Below are 20,495 nucleotides of genomic sequence, written 5' to 3'. Positions count from 1 at the left end.
CCTTGAAAGTTCAAATTACATATTTCGAAAAGAGAAAATTGAGCGCAGTGAACTCTACCAATATATTTTTTAATACCAATTGTAGTTACTCCTTTGTGCCAACATATGGAAGGAATATTTGATCCATGCATATCCGAACAATTTCAGATGGAGTTGTAGAGTTCTGATACTTCTATTTTTTTCTGGGATTATCACAAAAGATCGTACCGATAATAACATCTATAACCAAAATTCATAAATACTTTTTCTCTGGTTCTGCTTATCAAAAAGAATATAATATATATTCTTTTACGGAGAATTATCTAAATTATTATCATATAGAATTTTTCAAATCTGAAAACTGGAAATTGGGTCCATAAATAAATTAAATTGTATTTAAATTTATTTTACGACAATCACACTGTTTTGATTGCTGCTGACGGTTTTTCATTTCTTTCTCAACCATATATGTATGTTTTTGGTAAGAGCAAAGTTGACAAAAAAAAAAAAAAAAAAAAAAGAAAATTTGTGGCAAAATCCAATATTCTAACTTTGGATTTCACCTAATTAACCTGAGGTTTCTACAAAAGGTTTTCTAGAAGTCATCCTAGAAATATTCATATTCATACATTTTTCGCGGGATTTTCGAGATATACTTGGATGAATAAAATTTATTTTCTTTCAAGGACAGAAATTAATCAAATTAAAAAATATGTAAATTTTCGAAAGTAAATTTACAACACATTTATGATAGATGATTAGTTAAAAGCCACATAACCGGTGAAAAAAAAAAAAAAAAAAAAAAAAAAAAAAAAAAAAAAAACTATACTGTGTTTTAAGTTGGATTTAATAATAATAAACTGAAAAGAAAGTCTTTCCCAAGTCAAAATCGTTTCAATCTTAATGGGATTTAAGACATTGAAAGAAACTATATCAAGTTATATACCCGATTTTTAAAGTGTTTTGATTTAATATATTGTGCATTGGCAAAATATATTAATGGAATCAAGAACTGCCAACCCAAAGAATCCTGGAGAATGAAATGTTTGGGATTTTAATTTTTCCATCAAATTCTAACTAAATATATACAACACAAACGAATTTGGAATTTACGGCTTATTGAAATACAATATCGCCCACATATTTTGTCCAGGCAAGATTCTATGCTACACATAACATCAGCACTTGGACTGACGGCTTTTGAAGCTCCAAAAGCCATATGATTTACTACATATTTACATATATATCACATAACTCATTTAGAATCTGAGATTTTTAATTTGATGTTATTGTCTACCACATATATGGAGAAGTAATAACCCCTGTTATTTACAGTGTGTGCATTTAACATTTTCCTGTCAGTATGCGAAAAGTTTAATTGAATGCTAATAACTTTTACTTTGGCATATTCTGTTTCTGTTACTCATTTACATTGAGATATTCTAGTGTTTCTACCATCAAGCAAAAGAGAAAAAAGTGAAGCCAATTTAAGTCTATTTTAGTTCATGGAATTGTTACGTTTTGGGAACGTTTCCACGACTTTAATAATTTTTTGCGTACGTTAGTTAAATTAACTAAAACAGAGGGAAAATTATGCACAAATGAAGCAGACAGATTAACTGAATTCGTGTCTCCCACAAAATAGTTCAGGATTTCTTAATATTTGTAAATATACCAATAATCCGCCCATCTTGAATTTCGTATGGCACTGAGGACACTTTTGCAATTTTGAACTACAATTTTTCCTTCAAACTACGCAATTTTCTTTAATAAATTGGAACTAAGAATTTTGTCTGATAAAATTTCTTGAAGTTTTCGACAATTATTTACTTATTTTTGTGAAATCGGCGTGACATCTGCGTTTCTAATTCAGTTTAGTTAAAATTTTCTAAAATTAATCTATTATTTGCTGAAATTAACGAAAATTGTAGGTTCACTGTTTTTTCAGTGTACACGGTTGATTTGGAATACTCTAGTTCTGTTACACATTTACTTTGAGAAGACTCTATTGTTGATACAAATTTATTTTAGTATTTAAACATCTACACCGATATATTCTGTTGTTTCTACACTTTTAAATTAAGGCATTTGCAACTGTTGCTCACTGTTACTTACATACTACGATATTCTGTTGATGCTACGCATTTACATTTGAAATATTCTGTTATTGTTACACATTTGGGCTATTTTGCTGTTGTTAAAAATTATCTTTGAGATATTCTGTTGATGCTACGCATTTACATTGAAATATTCTGTTATTGTTACACATTTAATTTGGGCTATTTGCTGTTGTTGGAAATTATCTTTGAAATATTCTGTTGTTGATACACATTTATTTTAACATTTTCTAGTGCATTTTTACCATTCGTAATTGCGTGTAGATTCACATCTACAACAACTGTTCTGTTGAATTAGATATTTGATTTTGATCAGTAAAGTTTTGATACTTATACCCATTTCACTGTTGACTGTAGATTTCCCATTTTCACGACAACATTTGATTTTTTGAGATTTCAAAAGCACGACTGTCAACGCTTCAATTGTTGTGCCATTGACATTCAGACGCGATTAGGAAAATGTCTTCGAATAAATTTATATTTTTCTCGGACCAATTGGTCACATTCTGTGCGAACTTCGCTCAAATCGATATATCTGCACATTCGCTGTCGAGTTTACAAGTCGATCTTGACGATTTGGAAAGGCGTTGGCACACTTTAACTCAAGTATATGAGGCTGATATGACCTCTGAAGAAAAGTTCACCCAATCGGAAAAGGAATCGCTACATTCAAAATTCAACGAGTCTTGCAAGTCATATAAGATATGTAAGACTTCTCTGTTGGACTTGATGGGTATTGAGAAACGGAAGATGGAGATGTCCTCTGTGGCACCTGACAGAACTGAGACTAGACAGTCTGATGAAGGCGGATTTTCTGTTAAACTTCCACCATGCGATACTGAACTGTTTACAGGGGGTTACGATAAATGGCCAAGTTTTCGGGACATGTTCTCAGCCATTTACATTAAACACCCAAAACTTTCATCGGCACAAAAGCTTTTCCATTTGAGAGCAAAAACTCGTGGTGAAGCCAATCAAATTGTCAAGCAATTCGCTCTTACGGACGATAACTTCAGATTGGCCTGGGAAGCGCTCCGTCAGCGTTATGAGAATAAAAGAATCCTTATAAACCACCAACTGAGGAAAATTTTTGAAATGGAACGTGTAACATCTGAAAAGGGAAAGGCTTTGCGCAATTTGCAATACACGATTAATAACTGTACTTCAATTTTGAAGACTTATAATATTTCGGTCGCGTCTTGGGATCCTATTTTGGTCTATTGGGTGTCATCAAGATTACCTGAAGAAACTTTGACTGCTTGGGAGAATTCGCTTACTGACCATAAACAAATGCCTTCTTGGGAGCAACTTGATGAGTTCATATCAAAACGGCTAGATATGCTTGAATCAATATCTGATATGAGAAAACCATCCAACCCTGCCCCTGTTCAAAATAAGACGCAATCCTATCATACCAAGTCTGAACCCAATGATAAACGTGCATGTAAAGCATGCAAAAAGGGTCACTCATTACGTATCTGTTCCAAATTTCGATCTTGGCCAGTTTCGCAGAAAATGAGATGTGTTATGGAAAATAAAGTATGCCAAAATTGTCTGTCGTACGGACATACGTCTCAAAACTGTCTAAGTGAAAATGTCTGCCAGATATGTAAAGAGAAGCATCACACGCTTCTGCATTCAGATTCTGACCAACCGCGACTGCAACACAATCCTCAATCCAATGTTGGATCTTTTTATGTTGAAAGTGCGCTTGAAACCCAACCGACTACGTCGGCCGCTGCTTACTCCGAACCTACGGTTAATGTCCATGCTAACTATGCTAATTCTGGGGAGGAAACTATTTCACCCACCGCTTTAGTGGACTTGGAACATTTGGGGCAGGCTATCACTATTAGAGTATTCATTGACCAAGGCTCACAGGAGTCATTCATTTCCAACAAATTAGTAAATAAGTTCGCGATTCCTACGAAGAGATCATTCACAAGAATTTCTGGTCTTGGAGGAACTACACTGGAGAATTCTACAAAAATGTGTCACATAACATTGAAATCTCGCAAATCTCAGTTTAGATTAAATACCTCTGCTATAGTTGTTTCTAATTTAAAACACTTAATGCCAAGCTCTCCCACACGCATTACTAGCTGGTGCGATTTGAATCGACTTGAGCTAGCTGATCCGAATTTCTTCAAGCCTGGTCCCATAGATATGTTACTGGGAAGTGATGTTTTGCCTTCTATCATATTATCGGGAGTAGAGAGGAATGTAGCTGGGGGCCTTTTGGCCCAGAACACCGAATTTGGTTGGCTTATAAGTGGCCCTCCAAAACCTCGAACTATTTCGACTTTTGCCTCGTGGGTGGCATCACATGAAACTTTAAACGATGACATTCGGAAATTTTGGGAGCTTGAAGAAGTCCCTATTGTAAATCCCTTGTCTGATGACGATAGTTGGTGTGAAAAGTTTTATTCTGAAACCACCAGTCGCCTACCAAATGGAAGATATATGGTACGATTGCCATTTCGACAAGATTTTCCATCTAAATTAGTTCTCGGATCTTCGAGACGAGCAGCTATGGGCCAATACCTACGTACGGAAAAGACTTTACAAAAATCGCCTGAGTTAGCTTCTGAATATGAAACTGTCCTATCTGAATACTTGGAATTAGATCATATGGAGCCAACTACTTCTTCTGAAATCTGTAAAGATGAAAAATACTATTCGTTTTACTTACCGCATCATGCTATAGTAAAACCTGAACGAACTTCTACTAAAGTTAATGCCTCAAAGAAAACGTCTACCGGTCTTTCTCTAAACGACATTTTACATACTGGGCCCATTCTTCAAAATGATTTAATGAATGTGATATTGCGTTGGCGTTTTTACAAATATGTGTTTAACGGTGACATACAAAAAATGTACCGTCAAATTTATGTACACTCTGATGATAGACAATTTCAGCGAGTTTTATTTCGAAATTCTGAAACTGAACACATTCACGATTACTGTCTGAAGACTGTAACGTTCGGAGTTAACTGTGCCCCATATTTGGCTATCCGAACACTACAACAATTGAGCGAAGATGGAGTGGCTACACATCCCAATGCTTCAGGAATACTAAAACATCAAGTCTATGTGGATGATATTCTTTCTGGTGGCCACTCGCTTGCTGAGGCTAAATATTACTTGTTGCAATTAATTGCTTTGCTCGATTCTGCTGGTTTTCCTCTAAAAAAGCTAACAGCCAACCATACTGAAATACTGAACCAAATGCCCCCCGAGGATCTTCTAAACGAAGATTTCTTAAAACTGGAAAATACAAGTGAGACCAAAACATTAGGCATTCGTTGGAATGCACTGACTGACATGTTTTATTACAAGATTTCGAACATTTCTGTTCCATCTGCTCCTTTAACAAAGAGAAAAATATTGTCTATAATAGCGAAAATTTTCGATCCAGCTGGGTGGTTATCCCCCATTATAATTGTTGCAAAAGTCCTATTGCAACAACTGTGGATTGATGGGACCGACTGGGACGAGGAAGTCAAGCCACACGCACTTGAGAAATGGAATCATTTTATTGCAAATTTTCCGGATATTGAGCGTATAAAGATTCCCCGCTGGTTAAGTTACTCCCCTGATAAACAGGTTCAAATTCACGGTTTCTGTGATGCTTCTGAAAAAGCATACTGTGCTTGCATATACATATGCACTGTTTCACCTGAAAATAGTAAAACTTCTAATTTGCTAGCATCGAAAAGCAAGGTGGCACCCTTAAAAACTGTAAGTCTGCCCAGACTGGAGTTATGCGGGGCTGCATTACTGTCCAAATTATTAAAATCTGTCCGTCAAAATATGAACTGCCAAGTATCCGACGTTTATCTTTGGTCTGACTCCACGATTACATTGGCGTGGCTCGATAAGCCACCTTTCCATTGGAAAACCTTTGTGGCCAATAAAATATCTGAGATATTAAGTAACGTGGGGAATGCTACCTGGAGACATGTTCCAACGCATGAAAATCCTGCCGATATCGGTACGCGTGGATGTACTCCTTCGGAACTTGACTCTAACTCGCTTTGGTGGCACGGGCCAAAATGGTTGTTAGGATCATCTGATTGCTGGCCAAAATCTACTACCTTCAAGGAACCTGACATAGAACGAAAAATAGATAACTTTCACACTGATACACAACAGGAAGATGTATTAGATCGTTTCTCATCTTTTCCGAGAGCGTTGCGAGTACTATGTTTTATTTATCGGTTCATGAACAAATGTCGAAGACAAACCTGTAATACTGATTTCATTACTCATGAGGAAATATCGTTTGTTAAATACAAGCTGATTCGTTTGGCTCAGCAGAAATATTATTTTTCTGAATACCATTCGCTGGAAAATAACTTGCCCATAAGTTCAAAAAGTCGTCTATTGACATTGAATCCGACACTTGATGACAACAAACTGTTACGAGTAAATGGTCGTTTAAGTAACTCAGATCTTAGTTATAACGAACGCCATCCGATCATACTGCCTGAAAGATCACGTCTGTGTAAATTATTTATTGAATTTACACATAAGATGCTGTTACATGCTGAACATCAGGTTATGTTGCGCACAATTCGACAGGAATTTTACGTTATACGTTTGAAAAATGCGATCAGGAGTTGTATAAGACAATGCCGTATCTGTACTATATATAAGCATCGTATAAGAACTCAAATAATGGCATCCCTCCCAACTGAAAGATGTACATTTTCTTTGCCCTTTACGCACACAGGCGTAGATTTTGCAGGACCTTTCGAGTTGAAATCCTCAAAACTTAGAAATGCTAAACTGATAAAAGGGTATGCTGCCATATTTGTGTGTCTTTCCACTCGAGCCGTCCACCTGGAGACCTGCTCAGATTTGACAACTGAAGCTTTCTTATCCACCTTTAGTCGTTTTGTTGGCCGCAGAGGATTCCCAAATAAAGTGTTTTCCGACAATGGAACTAATTTTGTGGGTGCTAGTCGGGCATTAACCGCTGAGTTCAAAATATTTTTGAAGAATGTCCAGAAATCTGTTTCTGATAAATATAATTTGCATGGTTTCTCGTGGCAATTCATTCCTCCGCATTCCCCACACATGGGTGGCCTGTGGGAAGCAGCAGTAAAGAGCATGAAGACTCATTTACGCAAAGTGGCCTCCAACTTTAAGTTTACGTTTGAAGAATTCTCCACTCTTCTTGTTCGTATCGAAAGTGTTCTGAATTCTCGTCCACTTTCCCCAATGAGTGAGAATCCAACTGATTTAGTGCCCATCACTCCTGGTCATTTACTGAGAGGAGCTGCTTTAGTCGCTGCCCCTGAAGAATATTCTGGGAATCTGACATTACTGAATCGATGGCAAAGATTGAAGGCATTACAAATGCAATTTGCCAAGCGCTGGAAGACTGAATACATTTGTGAGCTCCAAAGGAGATACAAATGGAAATCTGTTCAACAGAATCTGAAGCCTAATGACTTCGTGGTAATCAAAGAAGACAACCTTCCTCCTAACGAATGGTGTTTAGGCAGAGTGATAAAGGTCTTCAAAGGATCAGACTGTAATGTACGCGTGGCCGAAATACGCACTCAAAACGGCATTCTGACACGTCCTTTAATCAAACTGTGCATACTTCCAATAGATCAACCTTAGCTTCTTTCACAACCGTTCACATACCTAATAAATCTTACCATTTCAGCTCAAACTCTAGTATACCAACGTGCCGCATTTGCAAGAAGCGTCATTTTGTTAAACACTGTCCACAGTTTCAACGAATGACAGCAGTACAACGCCGTAATGTAATACGAGAAAAAGGATTTTGTTTCAACTGCCTTTGCACCGCTCATCAGAGAAACTTTTGTCCATCCCGAAACAAATGCATGGTTTGCCAGAAAAATCACCATACAATGGTCCACGTAGACACTCCACAACAACAACCTTCTTCTGTCCAATCATCCACTTCTCGAAACCGCCGAAGTTCTAATGTGAGTCGTCAAATACAAAGTGTTCCTAATCGTCGTAGTCGACAATCCCATCTTCACGAAAGATTGAGCCGCCGTCTTCACACTCACGTCTTCGTACCCACAGCGCTCGCCCGAGTAGTTACATCAAATGGCCCAGAGAAAGTGCGACTTCTGTTGAGCACTGGAGAAGCTCAAACCACAATATTGAAAGGGTTGGTCGATCGTTTGAAGCTGCGTACTACTACCAGAGAAAATATGAAATATTGTACGATTAACTTAGAGTCATATTACGACCCTCAGGTTAAAATACAAATCAACGCCCTGGTACAACCTCGATTCCACAACAATTTGCCAAAACCAACAACGGAGCCTTCTCTAAAGGCTATTTATAACCATATAAATGAACTGGCAGATCTGAATTTCTATAATCCAGTTAACATTGAAATTATAATTGCCAACGATCAATTACCTGGAATACTTAGAGCTGGAATGATAAGAACATCATCAAATATGCCCATTTTACAAAGCAGCATTTTTGGTTGGCTTATTTCCGGAGCATGTCGCTACCAACGTTGCAGTCCTGCAAGGCGGGCGGCATGTTAAACCCAGTTTAACAGTCTTCGTCTATTTTCTAATTACATCCTAAAATGTATCTTTAAGAACATGAATTACTTTCACATGAATTGAATTATTGAATTTATCATCTTAACTTTCATTGAAAATAATTGCTCTAGTTTTATATTCTATTAGTGGTAACTCTACTTTAAATCGTCAAGCAAGAAAAGCTTTTTATATCTAAAACTAGTTGTCTCATTTTCACTGAATTGTACTCTTTTTTTGATTGTAATAGTTGTTCATAGTTTACCACTTTTTTCATTACTCACTTCAATTTATCACTTCAACCTGGTAAGCAGCAGCGATCCTTAAATAAAACTGTCACATATTCTGAATCTGAAACCTGTCTTTGTTCTATTTCTTTTGCTTTTCTTTTACTTGGCACTCCTTACATTTTCCGAGCTTCGATAAAACCGAATACAGTCCACTTTCAGAAGACCAAGCCAGGAAATTGTACACCATATCTCCTTAAATATGCGCCCTAGAGCGAAAAGGACTTTAATTCGTGACCACCCCCAAAAAATTGAAAAATCCACCCAAAACCTAAAAAAATTGAAATTTTTATACGAAAAACTTCTTTTGTCCATATCTCCTTAAATATGCGTCCTAGAGCGAAAAGGACTTTAATTCGTGACCACCCCCAAAAAATTGAAAAATCCACCCAAAACCTAAAAAAATTGAAATTTTTATATGAAAGACTTCTTTTGCCCATATCTCCTAAACTAAGCCTCCTAGAGCGAAAAGGACTTTAATTCGTGACCACCCCCAAAAAATTGAAAAATCCACCCAAAACCTAAAAAAATTTAAATTTTTATATGAAAAACTTCTTTTGCCCATATCTCCTTAAATATGCGTCCTAGAGCGAAAAGGACTTTAATTCGTGACCACCCCCAAAAAATTGAAAAATCCACCCAAAACCTAAAAAAATTGAAATTTTTATATGAAAAACTTCTTTTGCCCATATCTCCTTAAATATGCGTCCTAGAGCGAAAAGGACTTTAATTCGTGACCACCCCCAAAAAATTGAAAAATCCACCCAAAACCTAACAAAATTTAAATTTTTATATGAAAAACTTCTTTTGCCCATATCTCCTTAAATATGCGCCCTAGAGCGAAAAGGACTTTAATTCGTGACCACCCCCAAAAAATTGAAAAATCCACCCAAAACCTAAAAAAATTTAAATTTTTATATGAAAAACTTCTTTTGCCCATATCTCCTAAACTAAGCGTCCTAGAGCGAAAAGGACTTTAATTCGTGACCACCCCCAAAAAATTGAAAAATCCACCCAAAACCTAAAAAAAATTAAATTTTTATATGAAAAACTTATTTTGCCCATATCTCCTTAAATATGCGTCCTAGAGCGAAAAGGACTTCAATTCGTGACCACCCCCAAAAAATTGAAAAATCCACCCAAAACCTAAAAAAAATTGAAATTTTTATATGAAAAACTTCTTTTGCCCATATCTCCTTAAATATGCGCCCTAGAGCGAAAAGGACTTTAATTCGTGACCACCCTCAAAAAATTGAAAAATCCACCCAAAACCTAAAAAAATTGAAATTTTTATATGAAAAACTTCTTTTCCCATATCTTCTATGCTAAGCGTCCTAGAGCGAAAAGGACTTTAATTCGTGACCACCCTCAAAAAATTGAAAAATCCACCCAAAACCTAAAAAAATTGAAATTTTTATATGAAAAACTTCTTTTGCCCATATCTCCTAAACTAAGCGTCCTAGAGCGAAAAGGACTTTAATTCGTGACCACCCCCAAAAAATTGACAAATCCACCCAAAACCTAAAAAAAATTTAAATTTTTATATGAAAAACTTCTTTTGCATATATCTCCTAAACTAAGCGTCCTAGAGCGAAAAGGACTTTAATTCGTGACCACCCCCAAAATATTGAAAAATCCACCCAAAACCTAAAACTGAAATTTTTATATGAAAAACTTCTTTTGCCCATATCTCCTTAAATATGCGTCCTAGAGCGAAAAGGACTTTAATTCGTGACCACCCCCAAAAAATTGAAAAATCCACCCAAAACCTAAAAAAATTGAAATTTTTATATGAAAAACTCCTTTTGCCCATATCTCCTTAAATATGCGTCCTAGAGCGAAAAGGACTTTAATTCGTGACCACCCTCAAAAAATTGAAAAATCCACCCAAAACCTAAAATAAATTAAAATTTTTATATGAAAAACTTCTTTTGCCCATATCTCCTAAACTAAGCCTCCTAGAGCGAAAAGGACTTTAATTCGTGACCACCCTCAAAAAATTGAAAAATCCACCCAAAACCTAAAATAAATTAAAATTTTCATATGAAAAACTTCTTTTGCCCATATCTCCTAAACTAAGCCTCCTAGAGCGAAAAGGACTTTAATTCATGACCACCCTCAAAAAATTGAAAAATCCACCCAAAACCTAAAAAAATTGAAATTTTTATATGAAAAACTTCTTTTGCCCATATCTCCTAAACTAAGCGTCCTAGAGCGAAAAGGACTTTAATTCGTGACCACCCCCAAAAAATTGAAAAATCCACCCAAAACCTAAAAAAAAAATGAAATGATTATATGAAAAACTTCTTTTGCCCATATCTCCTAAACTAAGCGTCCTAGAGCGAAAAGGACTTTAATTCGTGACCACCCCCAAAAAATTGAAAAATCCACCCAAAACCTAAAAAAATTGAAATTTTTATATGAAAAACTTCTTTTGCCCATATCTCCTTAAATATGCGTCCTAGAGCGAAAACCTAAAAAAATTGAAATTTTTATATGAAAAACTTCTTTTGCCCATATCTCCTTAAATATGCGTCCTAGAGCGAAAAGGACTTTAATTCCTGACCACCCCCAAAAAATTGAAAAATCCACCCAAAACCTAAAAAAATTAAATTTTTATACGAAAAACTTCTTTTGTCCATATCTCCTTAAATATGCGTCCTAGAGCGAAAAGGACTTTAATTCATGACCACCCTCAAAAAATTGAAAAATCCACCCAAAACCTAAAAAAATTGAAATTTTTATATGAAAAACTTCTTTTGCCCATATCTCCTTAAATATGCGTCCTAGAGCGAAAAGGACTTTAATTCGTGACCACCCCCAAAAAATTGAAAAATCCACCCAAAACCTAAAAAAATTAAAATTTTTATATGAAAAACTTCTTTTGCCCATATCTCCTAAACTAAGCGTCCTAGAGCGAAAAGGACTTTAATTCATGACCACCCTCAAAAAATTGAAAAATCCACCCAAAACCTAAAAAAATTGAAATTTTTATATGAAAAACTTCTTTTGCCCATATCTCCTAAACTAAGCGTCCTAGAGCGAAAAGGACTTTAATTCATGACCACCCCCAAAAAATTGAAAAATCCACCCAAAACCTAAAAAAAAATTAAATTTTTATATGAAAAACTTCTTTTGCCCATATCTCCTAAACTAAGCGTCCTAGAGCGAAAAGGACTTTAATTCGTGACCACCCCCAAAAAATTGAAAAATCCACCCAAAACCTAAAAAAATTTAAATTTTTATACGAAAAACTTCTTTTGCCCATATCTCCTTAAATATGCGTCCTAGAGCGAAAACCTAAAAAAATTTAAATTTTTATATGAAAAACTTCTTTTGCCCATATCTCCTTAAATATGCGTCCTAGAGCGAAAAGGACTTTAATTCGTGACCACCCCCAAAAAATTGAAAAATCCACCCAAAACCTAAAAAAATTTAAATTTTTATATGAAAAACTTCTTTTGCCCATATCTCCTTAAATATGCGTCCTAGAGCGAAAAGGACTTTAATACGTGACCACCCCCAAAAAATTTAAAAATCCACCCAAAACCTAACAAAATTTAAATTATTATATGAAAAACTTCTTTTGCCCATATCTCCTTAAATATGCGCCCTAGAGCGAAAAGGACTTTAATTCGTGACCACCCCCAAAAAATTGAAAAATCCACCCAAAACATAAAAAAATTTAAATTTTTATATGAAAAACTTCTTTTGCCCATATCTCCTAAACTAAGCGTCCTAGAGCGAAAAGGACTTTAATTCGTGACCACCCCCAAAAAATTGAAAAATCCACCCAAAACCTAAAAAAAATTAAATTTTTATATGAAAAACTTATTTTGCCCATATCTCCTTAAATATGCGTCCTAGAGCGAAAAGGACTTTAATTCGTGACCACCCCCAAAAAATTGAAAAATCCACCCAAAACCTAAAAAAAATTGAAATTTTTATATGAAAAACTTCTTTTGCCCATATCTCCTTAAATATGCGCCCTAGAGCGAAAAGGACTTTAATTCGTGACCACCCTCAAAAAATTGAAAAATCCACCCAAAACCTAAAAAAATTGAAATTTTTATATGAAAAACTTCTTTTGCCCATATCTTCTATACTAAGCGTCCTAGAGCGAAAAGGACTTTAATTCGTGACCACCCTCAAAAAATTGAAAAATCCACCCAAAACCTAAAAAAATTGAAATTTTTATATGAAAAACTTCTTTTGCCCATATCTCCTAAACTAAGCGTCCTAGAGCGAAAAGGACTTTAATTCGTGACCACCCCCAAAAAATTGACAAATCCACCCAAAACCTAAAAAAAATTGAAATTTTTATATGAAAAACTTCTTTTGCATATATCTCCTAAACTAAGCGTCCTAGAGCGAAAAGGACTTTAATTCGTGACCACCCCCAAAATATTGAAAAATCCACCCAAAACCTAAAATTGAAATTTTTATATGAAAAACTTCTTTTGCCCATATCTCCTTAAATATGCGTCCTAGAGCGAAAAGGACTTTAATTCGTGACCACCCCCAAAAAATTGAAAAATCCACCCAAAACCTAAAAAAATTGAAATTTTTATATGAAAAACTCCTTTTGCCCATATCTCCTTAAATATGCGTCCTAGAGCGAAAAGGACTTTAATTCGTGACCACCCCCAAAAAATTGAAAAATCCACCCAAAACCTAAAAAAATTGAAATTTTTATATGAAAAACTTCTTTTGTCCATATCTCCTAAACTAAGCGTCCTAGAGCGAAAAGGACTTTAATTCGTGACCACCCTCAAAAAATTGAAAAATCCACCCAAAACCTAAAATAAATTAAAATTTTTATATGAAAAACTGCTTTTGCCCATATCTCCTAAACTAAGCCTCCTAGAGCGAAAAGGACTTTAATTCATGACCACCCTCAAAAAATTGAAAAATCCACCCAAAACCTAAAAAAATTGAAATTTTTATATGAAAAACTGCTTTTGCCCATATCTCCTTAAATATGCGTCCTAGAGCGAAAAGGACTTTAATTCATGACCACCCTCAAAAAGTTGAAAAATCCACCCAAAACCTAAAAAAATTGAAATTTTTATATGAAAAACTGCTTTTGCCCATATCTCCTTAAATATGCGTCCTAGAGCGAAAAGGACTTTAATTCATGACCACCCTCAAAAAATTGAAAAATCCACCCAAAACCTAAAAAAATTGAAATTTTTATATGAAAAACTTCTTTTGCCCATATCTCCTTAAATATGCGCCCTAGAGCGAAAAGGACTTTAATTCGTGACCACCCTCAAAAAAATTAAAAAATCCACCCAAAACCTAAAAAAATTGAAATTTTTATATGAAAAACTTCTTTTGCCCATATCTCCTTAAATATGCGTCCTAGAGCGAAAAGGACTTTAATTCATGACCACCCTCAAAAAGTTGAAAAATCCACCCAAAACCTAAAAAAATTTAAATTTTTATATGAAAAACTGCTTTTGCCCATATCTCCTAAACTAAGCGTCCTAGAGCGAAAAGGACTTTAATTCGTGACCACCCCCAAAAAATTGAAAAATCCACCCAAAACCTAAAAAAAAATGAAATGTTTATATGAAAAACTTCTTTTGCCCATATCTCCTAAACTAAGCGTCCTAGAGCGAAAAGGACTTTAATTCGTGACCACCCCCAAAAAATTGAAAAATCCACCCAAAACCTAAAAAAATTGAAATTTTTATATGAAAAACTTCTTTTGCCCATATCTCCTTAAATATGCGTCCTAGAGCGAAAACCTAAAAAAATTGAAATTTTTATATGAAAAACTTCTTTTGCCCATATCTCCTTAAATATGCGTCCTAGAGCGAAAAGGACTTTAATTCGTGACCACCCCCAAAAAATTGAAAAATCCACCCAAAACCTAAAAAAATTAAATTTTTATACGAAAAACTTCTTTTGTCCATATCTCCTTAAATATGCGTCCTAGAGCGAAAAGGACTTTAATTCATGACCACCCTCAAAAAATTGAAAAATCCACCCAAAACCTAAAAAAATTGAAATTTTTATATGAAAAACTTCTTTTGCCCATATCTCCTTAAATATGCGTCCTAGAGCGAAAAGGACTTTAATTCGTGACCACCCCCAAAAAATTGAAAAATCCACCCAAAACCTAAAAAAATTAAAATTTTTATATGAAAAACTTCTTTTGCCCATATCTCCTAAATTAAGCGTCCTAGAGCGAAAAGGACTTTAATTCATGACCACCCTCAAAAAATTGAAAAATCCACCCAAAACCTAAAAAAATTGAAATTTTTATATGAAAAACTTCTTTTGCCCATATCTCCTAAACTAAGCGTCCTAGAGCGAAAAGGACTTTAATTCATGACCACCCCCAAAAAATTGAAAAATCCACCCAAAACCTAAAAAAAAATTAAATTTTTATATGAAAAACTTCTTTTGCCCATATCTCCTAAACTAAGCGTCCTAGAGCGAAAAGGACTTTAATTCGTGACCACCCCCAAAAAATTGAAAAATCCACCCAAAACCTAAAAAAATTTAAATTTTTATACGAAAAACTTCTTTTGTCCATATCTCCTTAAATATGCGTCCTAGAGCGAAAAGGACTTTAATTCGTGACCACCCCCAAAAAATTTAAAAATCCACCCAAAACCTAAAAAAATTGAAATTTTTATATGAAAAACTTCTTTTGCCCATATCTCCTAAACTAAGCGTCCTAGAGCGAAAAGGACTTTAATTCGTGACCACCCCCAAAAAATTGAAAAATCCACCCAAAACCTAAAAAAATTGAAATTTTTATATGAAAAACTTCTTTTGCCCATATCTCCTAAACTAAGCGTCCTAGAGCGAAAAGGACTTTAATTCATGACCACCCTCAAAAAATTGAAAAATCCACCCAAAACCTAAAAAAATTGAAATTTTTATATGAAAAACTTCTTTTGCCCATATCTCCTTAAATATGCGTCCTAGAGCGAAAAGGACTTTAATTCGTGACCACCCCCAAAAAATTGAAAAATCCACCCAAAACCTAAAAAAATTGAAATTTTTATATCAAAAACTTCTTTTGCATATATCTCCTAAACTAAGCGTCCTAGAGCGAAAAGGACTTTAATTCGTGACCACCCCCAAAATATTGAAAAATCCACCCAAAACCTAAAATTGAAATTTTTATATGAAAAACTTCTTTTGCCCATATCTCCTTAAATATGCGTCCTAGAGCGAAAAGGACTTTAATTCGTGACCACCCCCAAAAAATTGAAAAATCCACCCAAAACCTAAAAAAATTGAAATTTTTATATGAAAAACTTCTTTTGCCCATATCTCCTTAAATATGCGTCCTAGAGCGAAAAGGACTTTAATTCGTGACCACCCCCCAAAAATTGAAAAATCCACCCAAAACCTAAAAAAATTGAAATTTTTATATGAAAAACTTCTTTTGTCCATATCTCCTTAAATATGCGTCCTAGAGCGAAAAGGACTTTAATTCGTGACCACCCCCAAAAAATTGAAAAATCCACCGAAAACCTAAAAAAATTGAAATTTTTATATGAAAAACTTCTTTTTCCCATATCTCCTTAAATATGCGCCCTAGAGCGAAAAGGACTTTAATTCGTGACCACCCTCAAAAAATTAAAAAATCCACCCAAAACCTAAAAAAAATTGAAATTTTTATATGAAAAACTTCTGTTGCCCATATCTCCTAAACTAAGCGTCCTAGAGCGAAAATGACTTTAATTCGTGAACACCCTCAAAAAATTGAAAAATCCACCCAAACCCAAAAAAAAAAATGCAAATTTTTATATGAAAAACTTCTTTTGCCCATATCTCCTTAAATATGCGCCCTAGAGCGAAAAGGACTTTAATTCGTGACCACCCTCAAAAAATTTAAAAATCCACCTAAAACCTAAAAAAAATTGAAATTTTTATATGAAAAACTTCTTTTGCCCATATCTCCTAAACTAAGCGTCCTAGAGCGAAAAGGACTTTAATTCGTGACCACCCTCAAAAAATTGAAAAATCCACCCAAAACCTAAAAAAATTTAAATTTTTATATGAAAAACTTTTTTTGCCCATATCTCCTTAAATATGTGTCCTAGAGCGAAAAGGACTTTAATTCGTGACCACCCCCAAAAAATTGAAAAATCCACCCAAAACCTAAAAAAATTTAAATTTTTATATGAAAAACTTCTTTTGCCCATATCTCCTTAAATATGCGCCCTAGAGCGAAAAGGACTTTAATTCGTGACCACCCTCAAAAAATTAAAAAATCCACCCAAAACCTAAAAAAAATTGAAATTTTTATATGAAAAACTTCTTTTGCCCATATCTCCTTAAATATGCGTCCTAGAGCGAAAAGGACTTTAATTCGTGACCACCCTCAAAAAATTGAAAAATCCACCCAAAACCTAAAAAAATTGAAATTTTTTATGAAAAACTTCTTTTGCCCATATCTCCTTAAATATGCGTCCTAGAGCGAAAAGGACTTTAATTCGTGACCACCCCCAAAAAATTGAAAAATCCACCCAAAACCTAAAAAAATTGAAATTTTTATATGAAAAACTTCTTTTGCCCATATCTCCTAAACTAAGCGTCCTAGAGCGAAAAGGACTTTAATTCATGACCACCCCCAAAAAATTGAAAAATCCACCCAAAACCTAAAAAAATTTAAATTTTTATATGAAAAACTTCTTTTGCCCATATCTCCTAAACTAAGCGTCCTAGAGCGAAAAGGACTTTAATTCGTGACCACCCCCAAAAAATTGAAAAATCCACCCAAAACCTAAAAAAATTGAAATTTTTATATGAAAAACTTCTTTTGTCCATATCTCCTTAAATATGCGCCCTAGAGCGAAAAGGACTTTAATTCGTGACCACCCCCAAAAAATTGAAAAATCCACCCAAAACCTAGGTTAGGTTAGGTTAGGTTAAAGTGGCAGCCCGATTAAGATTCAGGCTCACTTAGACTATTCAGTCCATTGTGATACCACATTAACTAAAAGTACCTATTACATATGGGCACTTCTAGTTTTAACCGCTGAACCTTCTTGATTATTTTTCTTTGTTGAACCAACCAGATTGTTCCAAAAACATTAGCAGACTGCTTAAGTTAACGTTTTCCAGATCCGCCAGTAATCTGAAGCTATATGCTCCTAAAAGTTGCTTGCGCTTTACACAAAATGCAGGACACTCACACAAGAGGTGTTTAATTGATTCTTTTTCCTCCGCATCATGACAGCTCATACAATAGTCATTATACTTCGCGCCAATAGTTTTTGCAAAATCGCCTATCAGGCAGCGACCCGTTATAGCAGATATCAGGAGTGATATCTGACGTCTCGAGAACATTAGCATATCTAGTGTGCGGTTTAAGTTGAAATGGGGCCATATTTGCTTGGTGTCGTTACAACCCTTGCAATTCTCCCATCGAACATTTGCCATCCTAACAGCCTTCTCACGCAGCATGAGCTTGCAGGTAGCTAGGGGCATACCAACAAATTCCAGTTCCCCTGGAATATGTAAGGTAGTCCCTAGCCTTGCCAACTCATCCGCTTCGCAGTTCCCCGGTATGTTCCTATGGCCAGGCACCCATATTAGGTGAATATTGTACTGCTCAGCCATCTCATTGAGAGATTTGCGGCAGTCGATGGCCGTTTTCGAGTTGAGGAACACAGAGTCCAAGGATTTTATTGCAGGTTGACTGTCTGAGTATATATTAATGCCAATATTTGTTGGAACATTACTTCTCAGCCAATTCGCCACCTCTCTTATTGCTAATATTTCAGCCTGAAAAACACTACAGTGATTAGGTAATCTTTTCGCTATTCGAATTTCCAGATCTTTAGAATATACTCCGAACCCCACTTGTCCATTCAATTTGGAGCCATCAGTATAGAAATCTATATATCTTTTATTCCCCGGGGTCTGTGTACACCACGCCTCACTGTTGGGAATTAGAGTTTCAAACTTTTTGTCGAAAAGTGGTTTTGCCAGGGTATAATCCACTACGTTAGGCACATCTGGCATTATTTTGAGGACCGAACTATGACCGTACATTTTTTCCGACCACAGCGATAGCTCGCGCAACCGCACAGCCGTTGTTGCAGCTGACTGTTTGGCCAAAATGTCTAAAGGTAATAGATGTAGCATGACATTAAGGGAGTCTGTTCCTGTCTTACTAAATGCGCCTGAGATACATAAGCTCGCCATACGCTGAACTTTATCTAAACAAGTCGGTTTCTGAAGTGCCGGCCACCAGACTACAACACCATATAGCATTATAGGTCTAACTACTGCAGTGTATAGCCAATGCACAATTTTTGGTTTTAGTCCCCACTTTTTCCCTATTGCCTTTTTGCACGAGTACAAAGCTACCGTGGCTTTTCTCGCCCTCTCTTCAATATTAAGCCTAAAATTCAGCTTCCTGTCCAAAATAACGCCAAGGTATTTTGCACACTCACCAAAGGGAATTTCAGTACCCCCTAAGGAAATGGGCCTAACCGTGGGAGTTTTACGATCTTTGCAGTACATGACTAGTTCTGTCTTTGCTGGATTTACACCAAGACCATTATCTTTCGCCCATTTCTCAGTCATCCGGAGAGCTCTCTGTATAATATCTCTGATTGTGGATGGGAATTTTCCCCTGACTGCTAGCGCCACATCATCTGCGTATGCCACCACTTTTATCCTTTCTTTTTCTAGGGAAACCAGAAGGTTGTTTATAGCAACATTCCAAAGAAGAGGTGATAGAACTCCTCCTTGGGGAGTGCCTCTGTTCACATACCTTTGTATGTTTGCTTGCCCTAGTGTGGCTGAAATACGTCTCTTTATTAGAAGTTCGTCTAACAGCCTAAGTATACCTGGATCAACATTCAGAGTTGTCAGTCCATTTAATATCGAGCTCTGATTGACATTATTGAACGCCCCTTCGATGTCTAGAAACGCCACGATTGTGTATTCTTTGACAGATAGTGAGCTTTCAATAAAGCTGACTAGTTCATGCAATGCGGTCTCAGTAGACCTGCCCTTCGAGTATGCATGCTGTCGTTTCGAGAGCAAACTTGAATCCACGCTAGTTCTAAGATACATGTCTATCATCCTCTCCAGGGTCTTAAGTAGGAATGAGGATAAGCTGATTGGTCGGAAATCCTTCGCACTCGAGTGAGAGGCTTTTCCTGCTTTAGGTATGAAGACGACTTTTGTTTCCCTCCACTTTTCTGGAATATATGCTAAGTTTACACATCGTTTATATATGACCGTCAACCAGGGGATAACTCTTTCAGCCACTGCCTGTAACTCCGCCGGAGTAATTCCATCAGGTCCGGGGGATTTGAATGGTCCAAAGCTATTTAAAGCCCATTTTATTCTAGATTCCGACACAATTTCCTCGATAGGAAATGATCGCTGAGCCTCTGTTACACCGCCGGAACATGGTTCAACCGTCTGATTTCCAGGGAAGTGTGTGTCCAAAAGTACCTCCAACGTCTCCTCACTGGACGTTGTCCAATTTCCCTCCGATGTTTTAATGAAACCTGGAGCGGTGTTAGTGGATGCTAGTACCTTCCGTAGTCTGGAAGCCTCTGACGTATTCTCAA

At 35.8% G+C, this 20,495-nt stretch overlaps 1 protein-coding gene across 1 annotated transcript; it reads left to right on the top strand.

The window, feature by feature from the left end:
• Positions 1–2,555: 2,555 nt before the first annotated feature.
• Positions 2,556–7,730, top strand: LOC142235777 (uncharacterized). Its single transcript, XM_075307036.1, has one exon. It carries the CDS (start codon positions 2,556–2,558, stop codon positions 7,728–7,730), a length of 5,175 nt encoding a protein of 1,724 aa, XP_075163151.1.
• Positions 7,731–20,495: the final 12,765 nt, after the last annotated feature.

This window comes from Haematobia irritans, chromosome 4, assembly GCF_050003625.1.
Source record: "Haematobia irritans isolate KBUSLIRL chromosome 4, ASM5000362v1, whole genome shotgun sequence".
NCBI classification, from domain to species: Eukaryota; Metazoa; Arthropoda; class Insecta; order Diptera; family Muscidae; genus Haematobia; species Haematobia irritans.
The sequence above is the reverse complement of the archived record's forward strand: the minus strand, read 5'-3'. Positions and strand labels throughout refer to the sequence as shown.